This window comes from Papio anubis, chromosome 1 (genome assembly GCF_008728515.1).
Source record: "Papio anubis isolate 15944 chromosome 1, Panubis1.0, whole genome shotgun sequence".
Taxonomy (NCBI): domain Eukaryota; kingdom Metazoa; phylum Chordata; class Mammalia; order Primates; family Cercopithecidae; genus Papio; species Papio anubis.
The window spans coordinates 114,439,048-114,451,687 of record NC_044976.1 but is presented as its reverse complement, the minus strand read 5'-3'; the positions used below and the strand labels follow the sequence as shown (position 1 = coordinate 114,451,687).

General features: G+C 44.7%; 1 protein-coding gene across 5 annotated transcripts in view; it reads right to left on the bottom strand.

Moving 5' to 3' along the window:
• Positions 1 to 533: 533 nt before the first annotated feature.
• Positions 534 to 12,640, bottom strand: part of MAB21L3 (mab-21 like 3) — a 67,889-nt gene continuing 55,782 nt past the window's right edge. For 4 of the 5 annotated variants that reach the window (XM_031652239.1, XM_031652242.1, XM_009216179.4 and 1 more), the window contains 3 exons: positions 9,551 to 9,729; positions 8,858 to 9,052; positions 2,309 to 4,368 (listed from right to left, as the gene is read on the bottom strand). In XM_031652239.1, coding sequence (XP_031508099.1) covers positions 4,135 to 4,368; positions 8,858 to 9,052; positions 9,551 to 9,729 — 608 coding nt within the window. In that variant the 3' untranslated portion in view covers positions 2,309 to 4,134. Of the gene's footprint in view, positions 981 to 2,308; positions 4,369 to 8,857; positions 9,053 to 9,550; positions 9,730 to 12,640 lie in introns of those variants that run through there. The other variant, XR_004176965.1, reaches the window with a different exon arrangement.

Below are 12,640 nucleotides of genomic sequence, written 5' to 3'. Positions count from 1 at the left end.
GAGTAGGTGGAAACACACATATAGTAACTCAGGAAGCTGGACAGTAAAGGGGAGAAAAGAGCGAGGCAGCCATTGCGGGAGGATGTGGAGGAAACTACAGGAAATAAATGGAAAGACTGAAGAGCTAGGAGGCATCCAAGCTGTCACATGTGGAGAAATTGGCCCTTCAGGGAGATACCTTCTATATTTTAGCAAGAGGGACAAAGGGGAGAATGGGCTTACAGAATTTGCAGTGAAATTTTCTCATGTTTCCCCTGTGATGGTTTATATTTTCTTTACAAAGAATTTATCTATGGGCTGGTATAGTTACCAGGAATGGCAGAGATGGGCAAATGGCATGAGGGGGTAGGCATCTAAAAGGAAAACGTGTGTTCAGCAGTTATCCCATGCCAGGTACTCAACTAAGAGCTTTTTGCATCCATCATTCCATTTGTTGCTCTCATTAACACTACGAGGTATATATTCTTTCATGATGTCTGTAACAGTTTCCTAGGGCCATAGGAAAATAACAAAATCCCACAGACTAGATGACTTAAATAACAGAAATGTATTTTCTCCCAGTTCTGGAGGCTTGTGATCCAAGAGCAGGTGTGGGCAGGTTGTTTTCTCCTGAGGCCTTTCTCCTTAGTCTGTGGGTGGCTGCCCTCTGCGCGTGCACATCCCTGGCATTTCCCCGTGTGCTTAATCTCCTCTCCTTTAAGGACACCCATCAGACTGAATCAGCTAAAGTCCTCATTTTAACTTAATCACCTCTTTAAATACAGTCACATTCTGAGGTGCTGGGGGTTGGAGCTTGAACTTATGAATTGTGGGCGACACAATTCTGGCCATCACAATGCCCATTTTGGAGAGAAGGATCTAGAGACACAGAAAGGTCAAACAGCTTGCAGCTCCTCAGCACCAGAACTGGGATGCAGACGCAGGCAGGTCAACTGCGGTGACTGAACACCAACCATTCCTCCACACATCTAGTTTTGGGCCTGGAAGAGTGAAGACGGATGGAAAGGTCTTTTGGAGAATTAAAAAAAACAAAAACAAAAAACAAAACAAAAACAAAAAACAGAACAGAATAAAGGAATAATATTCTCAGGCTTTTCTGAGTTGTGCAATCTGTCCCAGGAAACAGAATGGAGCTGAATGCTCCAGGAGCCAGGATGGACGGTCCTCTCATAGGCTCCCTTTTAAAATCTGGGCTTTAAGGAGAAAGATGTAAATCTCGGCTAAAACGGCAGGAAAGCTCAACAACTTAGCATGGGCTGAAATCCACTGATGCCTGCTCTGGAGGGACCAGGTGTAAGTTACGGGCTGAGAAGGGTGACACCTGCTGGGCACCGAGGACAAGAATAGGTGGGACCTGGCTCCTGTCATATGTGGTCCCTTGCTGCCCTCTTCTGGCAAGAATTGGGAATACGCAGGAAGCTGCGGGTAGCCCTACTTCCTCCAAAACCCACAAATCTCCTGGGAAAGGCGGAAAGAATCTACTGGAATCAGAGTGTGGCGCATGTCAGTTCCTCCCTCTCCATGTCAGTTCCTCCCTCTCCACATACATACACACATATTACAGTCAATTTTCACTTTTTAGCATTCTGTGACTGTGTAGCTGTTTTAAAAGTTGCTTAAGATGGGTTTTTTTGTTTTGTTTTGTTGCTTTTTTTTTTTTTTTTTTTGAGACAGAGTCTCGCTCTGTCTCCCACGCTAGAGTGCAGTGGCGCCATCTCGGCTCACTACAAGCTCCGCCTCCCGGGTACAAGCGATTCTCCTGCCTCAGCCTCCCAAGTAGCTGGGATTACAGGTGCACACCACCATGCCTGTCTAATTTTTGCATTTTTAGTAGAGACGGGATTTCACCATGTTGGCCAGGCTGGTCTCGAACTCCTGGCCTCAAAGGATCCGCCCACTTAGGCCTCCCAAAGTGCTGGGATTACAGGCGTCAGCCACCCTGCCCGGCCAAGGTTAAATTTAAAAACTTATTACATTTGCCACCTTTTCAAAGATGATGTTTCTTAAGATACAAGAATATGAGAATTAAAATACAAGTTTTGATGATTTAACAAAATGCTAGTTTGTTCATCATTTCATATGCTCTTTTTTAATTTTTTATTTTTTTAGAGACAGGGTCTCCCTCCCGGTGACTCCGTCACCCAGGCTGGAGTGCAGTGGTACAATCAAAGCTCACTGCAGCCTCAAACTCCTGGTCTCTATCCTCTCATCTCAGCCTCCTGAGCACCACATCTGGCTTATTTTTAAATTTTTTGTAAAGATGGGGTGTCAGTGTCTGGCTACGTTGCCCAGGCTGGTCTTGAATTCCTGGTCTCAAGTGACCCTCCTGTCTCAGCCTCCCACAGAGCTGGGGTTACAGGCATGAGCCACTGCACCAGGCCTTTATGTTTTCAAAAATTGTAAACTCATTGTTGGTTTGGAAATACTTGTTTTCAATATTTTAAAAATCATTATTTGTTATGCGATAGCCTAGGGACCCCACCATTTGGTTACAGTACTTTTGAAAAATAATCATTTTTATTTTCAAATGTGAATTTTCATCAAAACAAAACCAGTAGCTCATGTTTTAGAAATTTATCTTTGGTATAGATATTTGGGCAAAAACATTCCAAAGTAATAAAGGAGCCCCTTGAGTTGAGAAGCATTACGTAAACGCCAGAAAAAAACCATTGATCTCACCGAGAACTCCTAGAAATCCTGATCAGTTGTGCTACACAGAATATGCTGCCTTGTGGGCCTCTGTGAAATTCCAAATGGGTGGCTCAAGAGCTCCTGGCTCACGTGTGAGTCCCCAGACCTTCTTCATGCAGTTACCAGAACAATTGTTTAAAATGCAGTCAGATGGTGATACTCCTCCGCTTCTGCAGAGGCCAAATGTCACACCTTTGATCTTAGAATAAAATACTGATTCCTTCCTGGCTTTACAAGGCCAGGTGCTCTGACTCATGCCAGCTCTGCCAGGCCTGCCTTTGGTCACTTTTCCTTCCCCTTCAGCTATTTGCATTTTCATCCTTTGGGGACCCTTCTGTGGACTCTACTTCAACATTCTGTTTATTTCCTTCGGAGCATTTGCTTCCATCTGTAATAACTGTGCATGTTTATCCGTTGTTCATTTCTTGTCTCCACCATTAGGCGGCATCCCCAGGGGGAGGTCCTCATCCACTTTGCTCTTTGCTGTGTTCCCGGTGCCTAATGAGCATTATTTGTCAATGAGTGAGTGAGTGAATGAAGTGAGCAAAGGAACACAATGAGTGGTGACAGACACCTAAGGTCACTCCATGCAGATCATGGTACTAGGTTATTTACATAAATATATAAGGAAGTTCCATCCATGGCCTATGGCCTGGGAAGCAAAGAGAGGGCTGCGGTTGGGATCAGGCCAACAGCTGTGCTTTCATCTTTGACTTAAACTTGTCATCAAAACCACTCCCGTCCCTGCTTAGAGAATACCAGAGAAGCAGACAGAACCTCAGGAGCCACTGACCCACATGCTAAGGAAGCTGGAGGGCAGCAAGGAAGCACAGGCTCGCTAACTCAACAGGTGCAATTTTGCGTCAGTGCTGTGGGTACCGATCCAGGATGCAAACACCAGCTGCTCAACCAACCAGGAACACTTTGTGTTGATCCAATGTCTTCCCCTTGAAAAGGCGCCAGCACAGTCTCATAGACACACAGCCCTGCTCAGAGGTAGGCACGTTAACATTCCCATTTTACAAATGGCAGGAGAATGCACCCATGATCGGTGGGCTGGGCACAGTATTGGCCAGCAGGCTCATGTCTTCCAGGGGTTCCGTCTCCATCTTCACTGTGAGGCGATCAGAGCCTGAACAAGGGAAACTAAGTTCAGAACTGTCACCAGTTCCAAATCTGTGCCTGAGGCAGCCTGATGAGAGCCGTCTCCAGGAGAGGTAGCTAGGGTGGAAATGCTTGCTGGGCTCCAGGGAGGCCTGGGCCAGACAGCCTGGGGCACAGTTTCCTCCCTCCCTGCTGAAGTGTTACTGGTTTGATGTAATTTCCGCTGCCATTCATGGCCTTTCTCCTAGGCAGGATCCTGGCACCTGACTTAGGAACCATCCAAAGAACAAGGTTAAGCCAGAATAAAATGTCCAAGAGCCTCCCAGGCTGGGGCAGCCATCAGGGCGGGCTGATCTGGGGCTTCTTCAGGAAGGTGGCCAGTTTTTGGGCCACAGCGTCCAGTTCGATCGGGTTGGTGCACTGAAAGAGGTTGCTGTTCCGGACGAAATAGTGTTTCAGGAAGTGCTGGCTCACACACTTGTGCAATTTCCTCACCAGGCGCAGAAACGCTTTGCTGAAGACCTTCCAGTCTTTAAAGTGGGGATATTTCTCGCAGGTCCAAAAGAGCACCGTCTGTGGAAGGAAGAAGTGCTGTCAGACATTGTTTCAGGCAATTGAGGAGGATATCTTGGAAACAATTATTGAGTTTATGTGGCCTTGGAAGAAGGGAGAAAAGAGTTGCCTAGGCAGACTGGATCTACCACGAATTCACAATCCCCAACTTCAGGTGGGCCTTCAGTTTACAAGTTGGTCTCCCGCACCTCTTCCCTAATCTCCTCCAACATTTTCAGTGGTCACCACTCCAGACAATGTCTTTGCCTCCTACTTTATGAAGAAAATAGAACCCCTCATCCTCCCAAACCAGACAGATCTTGCCTACTGCAGCACCCTCCTTTCTTCCTCCCTGCTTCTGCCTCTTCTGCCTGTGGGGCTGATCCCTCCACAGGGTCCCCGATGCCATCTTCCAGGAACTGTATATGACGGATTACTCTCTTCCTCAACTGCTTTTCACAAGTTGAAAGCTCTCCTGCCACCCCAATGCCATGTCTGCCTCCTGCCCTCACTCTTCCCTCTGCAAATCCAGGTTTCCCCAGAGTCAGCTCTATAGTTTGTCGTCATTTCCTCTCCTCCCATTTCTCGCCTCAGTCCGCTCCAAGATGGATTCTTCTCTCATTAATCCTCAAAGTCTCCTCTCTTCAAGGCCCAGTGATCTCCGTGTTTCTAAATCCAACAGGCCTTTGTCAGCCTGCACCTTACCTGACCTTTCAGCAGAACTGGTTCTCTTGCCCACACCCTCCCTCCTGAGCCATCCTTCACTTGACTTCCAAGCAATCTACTCTCTGGGTTTTCTCCTAGCATTACAGCGCCTCCTTGGCAGGCTTCTACTCCTTGGCCTGCCTTTGAGAGGTGGAGTTTCTGGAGGCTCAGTTCTAGGCCCTCTTCTCCTCTCACTGTACATTCATTCCTCAGCTCTGTGTTCCCTCCACAACAGCAGTTCTAATTCTCACTACAAATGAATGACTTGCAAATTTGTGTCTCCAGCCCAGACTTCTCCTCTGACCTCCTTACCATTTATCTCTTGAGTATCTGAAAGTTATCTCAGTCCCAACATGTCCAAACTGAACCCCTGCTCTTCCTGCACAAACCTGATCTGCCTCCAGAGTTGCTTAACTAGCTAGTTGTGCAACATGCAAACCTAGGAGTCATCCTTCTCCCTTACCGCCCCCAGTCAAGTCCTGCAATCCTCTTGCCTGAGTATTTCTCGAGTCTACCCATTTACCTTCACCTCAAGTATTATTCTACCATCCCCCTCCACACTGCCTCCACATCTCACTGGACCTCTGCAGTAGCCATCTCATCAGCCCATCCCTGTTCTTGCCACCATCCAAACTATCACCATCCACACTGCTGCTAATATACATCTACTTCCCTTCTCATCTAAAATACTTTAAGCTCTTCCCATTGTTTGTTAGCTAAAAACATCATGCTTAACATGGTGTGGTTTATAAGGTTTGGTCCCTGCCTTCCTTTCCAGACGCATCTTGACCCATATCCTCCCTTGCTCTCTTCATGTAGCCACACCAGCCGTTTCATGCTCCACTCTACCACAGGGCCTTTGCACCTCCTGCTTCAGCTGCATAGGACAAACTTCTTTCCCTTCTTTGTCCATCAGATCAAATTTCCCTAGTACAGCCACTGCACACTCTCTTAGCCATGTACTTCTCATAAGAAGCAGTGACAACTGTAGTAGTTTTTATATTTATGTGATTAATTGTATCATTTCCCCTACTGGATTATAAACTTTATGAGAACAGTGAATTATGCCTATTTTTATTCACTATTAAGCTATCCAGTACCCAGCAGAGGCTAGCCCATGAGAGGAAGTCAATAAACATTTATTGAATAAGTGAATTAATGAATTCATGTTATGGTTTAGATATTGATTATTTTTATACAGTCTTTATTTTTTAGAGCAGTTGTAAGTTCATAGCAACTATGTATTTAGGTTATATGATTATGAATAAATCAGTTAGAGATAATTTCATGCAAGTGAAGATAACCTAGATACCAGAAAAAAGTGTTAATTCCTCTTGTTAATTAAGCTTTTATCGTCCTAAGCAAACTGGGGCAGTTAAGCTCATTATAAGCAAGCCAATGTACTTTGAGTGGGTTTTAGGAATAAATAAGTCAATAAAAGATAAGCTTTTCCTTCACATGAAACAGTGTTGGGGCAGAGCCTTTCTGACAGTGTAAGAGAGTGTCAGACTTAAGGTGAGGCGAGGCTGAGTGCCACAGCTTCCTAATGCTGTTTTGCAACCCAGCCTCTTCCACTTTCCCCAGAATGAAGACTTGGCAAGGATCCAGCACACACAAGTCATCATCTGGGATGGTGTCTGACACCACATTTGTCACCAGCCACATTCATTTCAAGGGTGAGGATGCCTAAATGGAAGATAATTCTGTCTGTGGACTAAGGATGGAAGACCAGAGAAAAAGGCAGTTAGCACTTTCTGGTTATCTTACTCCAGAAATAGCCCCCTTAAAAAAAAATGCCCATCCTTGATGTTGCCCAATTCTATTGTGCCTTGCAGGTGGGTCAGGGAGGACTGAAACAGAGGATCCTTAAGGAGTTGCCTTAAAATCCACTAGGTGACTTAGGAACTATCAGAATAAAAGTCAGCCCTTGTGGGGAGTACAGATTTGCAAACAGCTATGGGTTGGGAGATCCATGGTGGCCCCATTCAATCATGCCTGAAATATTCATGTCACTGAATGGTATTTCCATCCATCTTAATTGAGAGGTAACGAAGTCAATCGTTAAGGTTATGAGGTTTTGATATGAGATAGACTTGAGTTTGTGTCTCAGCTCTGCCTCTTCTAGTGTGGGCTGTATAAAGGAAAGCAAGAGAAGCTAAATCTACAGAACAAATCAAAGAATCTTCTGCAAGCACATGCCCTCCATCCAGGAGAACAGCCTACGTGTTTTTAGGGGAGTGTGCTTGGGACACATTGAGAATATTGGAACTCCAGAGAAAAGCCCCAGTGCATGTGAATGAGATGTTAACAGATTCTTCCGCAAGTCAAAACGGATAGGTTATGAGAAAGATTAGTGATTTTGTGCAAAAAAGAAGAGAAAAGTTGAGCAAGATGTGAAGCCACTCATTCATTTGCTCTACAAATATTTAATGTGCTACTATGTACAAAGCATTGGGAGAGATACTGGGGGTATTATTCATCCTTCTCCCAGGGAACAAGAGCACTGAGTAAGGTCAGCATGCTAGCTGAACAAGACCAATGTGGTATCTGTCTTTCAAGAAGTTACTTTAGAGCAGATGGAGTAACATGGGGCAAGAAGAGAGCTTTGTCTATCGAATGAGAGGAGGAACAGGTATGTGAGGAAGGCACTTCACAGATAGGTGACTGCCCCAGGGACCTGTGCTTGCCTGAGTGGAAAGGCAGTCCATCCTTCCTGGGGCCAGAGAGGAGGGCTGAAGCTCCTAGACCCACACTAGCTAGGCTGGCTGGGGTGTCCTGCAAGAGTCTCCTACCTCCCTACCCCAGCAGGCTGCACAGAACTGCTACATGAGAGTCCACTTCACTCTGTGTGGTCCACAATTTGAGAAAGAGGGAGTCGAGAGGGTGGTCAAAGGCCCCCTTTCCAAGGAGGCCCCCCTAACTGCCCAGTCCAGGTCAGGCTCTGCTGCTCTGAGCCTTCACAGAGCCATGCTCCTCCCGTTCCAGTGCTTCCTCACTGTGTGATCGTACATGCACCCACTGGCTTGCCTTACCCATGTCTATCTCCCATGCTAGACCAGAAGTGACAGAGTGAGGAACCACATCTGTGTCTGTTCACCTTTTTGCCGGCAGGGGTTGAGCCCACAGCAGGTATTGGGGCAGGCCTCTGGCCCAGAGTAATCTCAATAGACACTTGCTGAATGAGTGAGTGAAGGCATGAATGGATGTTACTGTTGGGTTTAGGGCAAGGAGAGGCAGGTGCTGGCAGAGCAAGGGAAAATCCTTGCCTGGTGATTTGGACCCTAGAAAGAGGTGTGTGGCAGTACGTGTGTGGGAACCTTTGTGTTGCATTTCCTGGTTCCCTCTGTGTTAGTGAGTCTGTGTGCATGAGGAGTTGTGCTTAGGCTGCAGTGGGTTCTAAGACTGGCACAAACATAAAGCCATCAAAGTGTGAGGCACAAATCACATTTTGTAATTTATTTCTGAACCTCAGCAGGGTTTCTGGCACCTCGTGGGCACTCAGGTTGGTTTGGTGGTAGAATAAAAGTGAGAGGGGAGGAAAAGTGGGAGAGAAGAGAATTGGAAAAGGGAAGGAAGGGAGGAAATTTTACCCTGGACAGGGGTGTTGTGGACTCCCATATGGTGCTAGCTTACATATTTCCATAATAAGTAGGCATTTGTTGGATGGCCAATGTAGATACTAGAGCCTCATTTTTCACACATGCCAGCCCTACTGAGTGGCTCTGGCCAGGCCCTAAAGAGGCCACAGGGAGAATGATCTATCCAAAGCTGCCCCTGGGCCTTCTCCCACCTGCCCCACACTCACCTGCAGATGGTGGGACGTGATGACCGGCCTGTTCCCTGGGCACCACACGTCCTCCTTCAGCTGCCTCATGACCTGAAAACACTTCCTACGGCAGCCCCCATCCTCATCCAGCTGTTCTAGCAACACCTGCTCAGCACGGAGGAAGCTCAGCTGCCAGTGATAATTTGAACAGGGCAACAAGTTAAACCCAAACGACTGGAAGAAAAAGAAAAACATTGGGAAATGAGAAGAACAACGCTCACTGGTGTAGAAAGCCATTTCTGAAGCAGTCTGCTGGTCTGGGGAACTTTTCACCAGGCAGACAGCACATCCTATGTGGGGATGAAAAGGGGATGTCAGGGAGACCACAAGCCACTTTGGATATGAACAGTTAGAAGGTGGTACCCACTTCCTCTCCTGCAGCAGTTCTCCAACTTGAGCATGCATCAGAATCACATCACCTGGAGGGCTTCTTAAAACACATATTGCTGGGCCCTGTTCAAGGGTGTCATTCAGCAGGTCCAGAGTAGGGGCCCGGGAAGCTGCATTTCTAACAAGTTCTCAGGTGACGCTGGTGCAGGGCCCACACTTTGAGAACTACTGATCTAGTGACACCTCAACTTTCCTTTGAAACTCTTTGGCAGTCGGTAATGCTGTGACTGGTTAAGTTGTTGGCACCACTGCTCTGGAGAGCTGGGTCCCGCCCACTGATACCTTGATGCACTCCACTCTCTCTTGGGAAGGCCAGCGCTGCAGACATCGAGGCCACCGGGCTTTCTCGGACCAGGTGGTGGGGATCTCCACCGCGGGGGCCAGCTCCAATTCCACCTGATATGCAGATGTTTCCACAGCAATCCAAACTGCAGAGCGGTTTCCTAGCATGCTGACCTTACCTGATAGGAAATGACCAAATGGATAAGGAGAAGAGAAAGGCTTGCACATTACAAGCGTTCAGACAAGAAATTTGTGAACAGTTGCTCTGATCAGCACCTTGCAACTGGTGTGGCAACTTTCACAATGTCTGTAGCACATCAAGGATCACAATGTCTGTAGCAAGTCAAGGATCACAATGCCTGTAGCAGGTCAAGGTTGTGACATCAAAACCAGATGGTTAGTCACCTAGCCAGCGTCAGAGCATTACTAAGAAGTCTCATTGCTAGTGGGTTTTTCTTTCTCCCCCAATCCCAAGGCTTTTGTGGTACCTTTTCTTTTAAATTAATGGATTATTTTCAAGAGGCTCAACTGAAAGTAAAAGCCATAGAATAAAAAGAAAAAGTGTAGTACATATGCTCCTTGACTTACGATGGGGTCACATCGCAATAAAGCTGAAAATATTTTAAGTTGAAAATGTATTAATACACCGAACCTACCAAACATCATAGCTTAGCCTAGCCTACCTTCAATGTGCTCAAAACACTTACATTAACTTAGAGTTGGACAAAATCATCTAACACAAAGCCTGTTTTATAATAAAGTGTTGAATATCTCATGGAATTCATTGAATGTTGTATGAGTACTCGAAGCACAGGTTCTACTAAACATGTATCATTTTTGCAACCTTGTAAAGTAAAAAAAATCATATGTTGAGCCATGGCAAGTTGGGGACTGTCTGTATTTGCTACTGTAAAATGAAACCTAACTATTTTTCTATATCCTTCTCCATTCCACCCAAATATCTAAATGTTGGTTTTTCAGAGTAATGCAAACATAGGGAAGGCTAATGCCATTTTTTTTTTCCTTCTTCACCTAGATGTTCTGACACTGGCTGGGGACAGTATCAGCCTCCTTATTTATTCATATGCCTTTGGTGAAATTTGGCTTCACCTGTCTTTTATCTAGGCCTCAGTCTCTTAGATGGTATTTGTTTTTACCATCCACTCAGCTAGCCGAGCCTCAGAGGTATCTATCATCAGAAACCCCTGTAACCACAAAATACATCAAAGCACGTCACAGCCACTGTTTCAGAGGATTGAGTGATTTGAAAGAAGCCACAGGCCGGGCGCGGTGGCTCAAGCCTGTAATCCCAGCACTTTGGGAGGCCGAGACGGGTGGATCACGAGGTCAGGAGATCGAGACCATCCTGGCTAACACGGTGAAACCCCGTCTCTACTAAAAAAATACAAAAAACTAGCCGGGCGAGGTGGCGGGCGCCTGTAGTCCCAGCTACTCGGGAGGCTGAGGCAGGAGAATGGCGTGAACCCGGGAGGCGGAGCTTGCAGTGAGCTGAGATCTGGCCACTGCACTCCAGCCTGGGTGACAGAGCGAGACTCTGTCTCAAAAAAAAAAAAGAAAGAAGCCACCATTGCCTCATTTTCCAACCAGGAAAAGAGAAGAAGAGAAAACTATGCATCTAGTAGTTTTCCAGCTCACATACTATAATTTCCTCATTTCCAATTTGCTCTTTCTTCTTTCAAAAGATACAGTTTTTGTTTGTTTGTTTGCCTTCATTGCAGATAAAGATAAGCAGTCTTGAATAGATCAGGATCTATTCATCCTTATTTGCTCATCCCAATTTTTGAAATAGATCAGAATCTATTATTTTGCATTTCCTTGCACAGAGAAGAAAATGGAAGCACGTTAATTGTGTTAGGCTTTTCAAAATGGAAACATTCCCTGGCCGAGGTGGGATAAAGGGCTTGTTGTCTGCATGTCATCAGAGCTGCCCAGACAGGAACATGACAACTGGCACTTTAGCATTATTTACTAAAAGCGTCTCATCAACCTTGCCCAGTCTGAATCTCTGCTTTGCACTTTCACTATGAATAATGTCGCACAGCATAAGAGGTGAGTCGATGCTGCAGCCAACCCACTGCCCGCCACCCTGCTCTGCAGCTGGCTCTGCTTACGAGGTGTGCAACCTTCAGAAGTGACTTAATCTCTCTAAGTCTCAGTTTCCTCATCCCTAAAACAGGTAGGAAAAGAATTCTTACTGTATTGTGTGGTTATGAGGATTAAATTAAATAACCCATGAAACTTACTCTACTTAGTAAAAAATCTATTAAACATAAATTATTACCATTATGGAAATTTTCAGAACTATTCTGTCTAGACAAGCAAATGTATGTACGAATACATCCTTTTATTTTCACACAGATGGAATCTCATATTATTTGGCAGTTTGGTTTTTCACTTAGCTATCTAGCCCATGCATTTTTCATAGCTCTGTATGTATGCATGGGCATATGTCTGTTGTTTTGTAAGGCTGCATAGTAGTCCAGTAGGCAGAGACAGCATAATTTAAGTTAGCCAATTTTCCTTTATTAGCCATTTAGATTACTTCTATTTACTGTTATAAAATCTATGGCAGAGAATATCCTGGTGCATATTTCTTTGTGTATTTGTAGAATATATTTGTAGAATTTAATATATTTATATATATTTATTTATATATTATATACTGTAATTAATATATAATATATTATATATAATTTATATAATATATGTAATATATAATATATATTTATATATAAAATAAATATTTATAAATCTATAAATATATTTGTAGAATTTAATTTGTAGAAATATATTTCTAGAACTGGAATTGTTGAATTGTCAAGTGAGCACATTATGAAAATAAAATATAGACAACTTTCTCTTTAAAAAGGAGACACCAATTTCCACTTCTAATAACAACACGAAAATACCCATTTCACCATGCCCACTCGACACTAAGCATGATCAAACTTTTCATTTCTTTTAACTTGTTAGGTATTTTAATGTACCCAACATGAGGTATATTCTAATATATGTTGAAATATACATTAGATGGAATGTCTTTTCTTATTTTTGCAAGCCATTTGTACT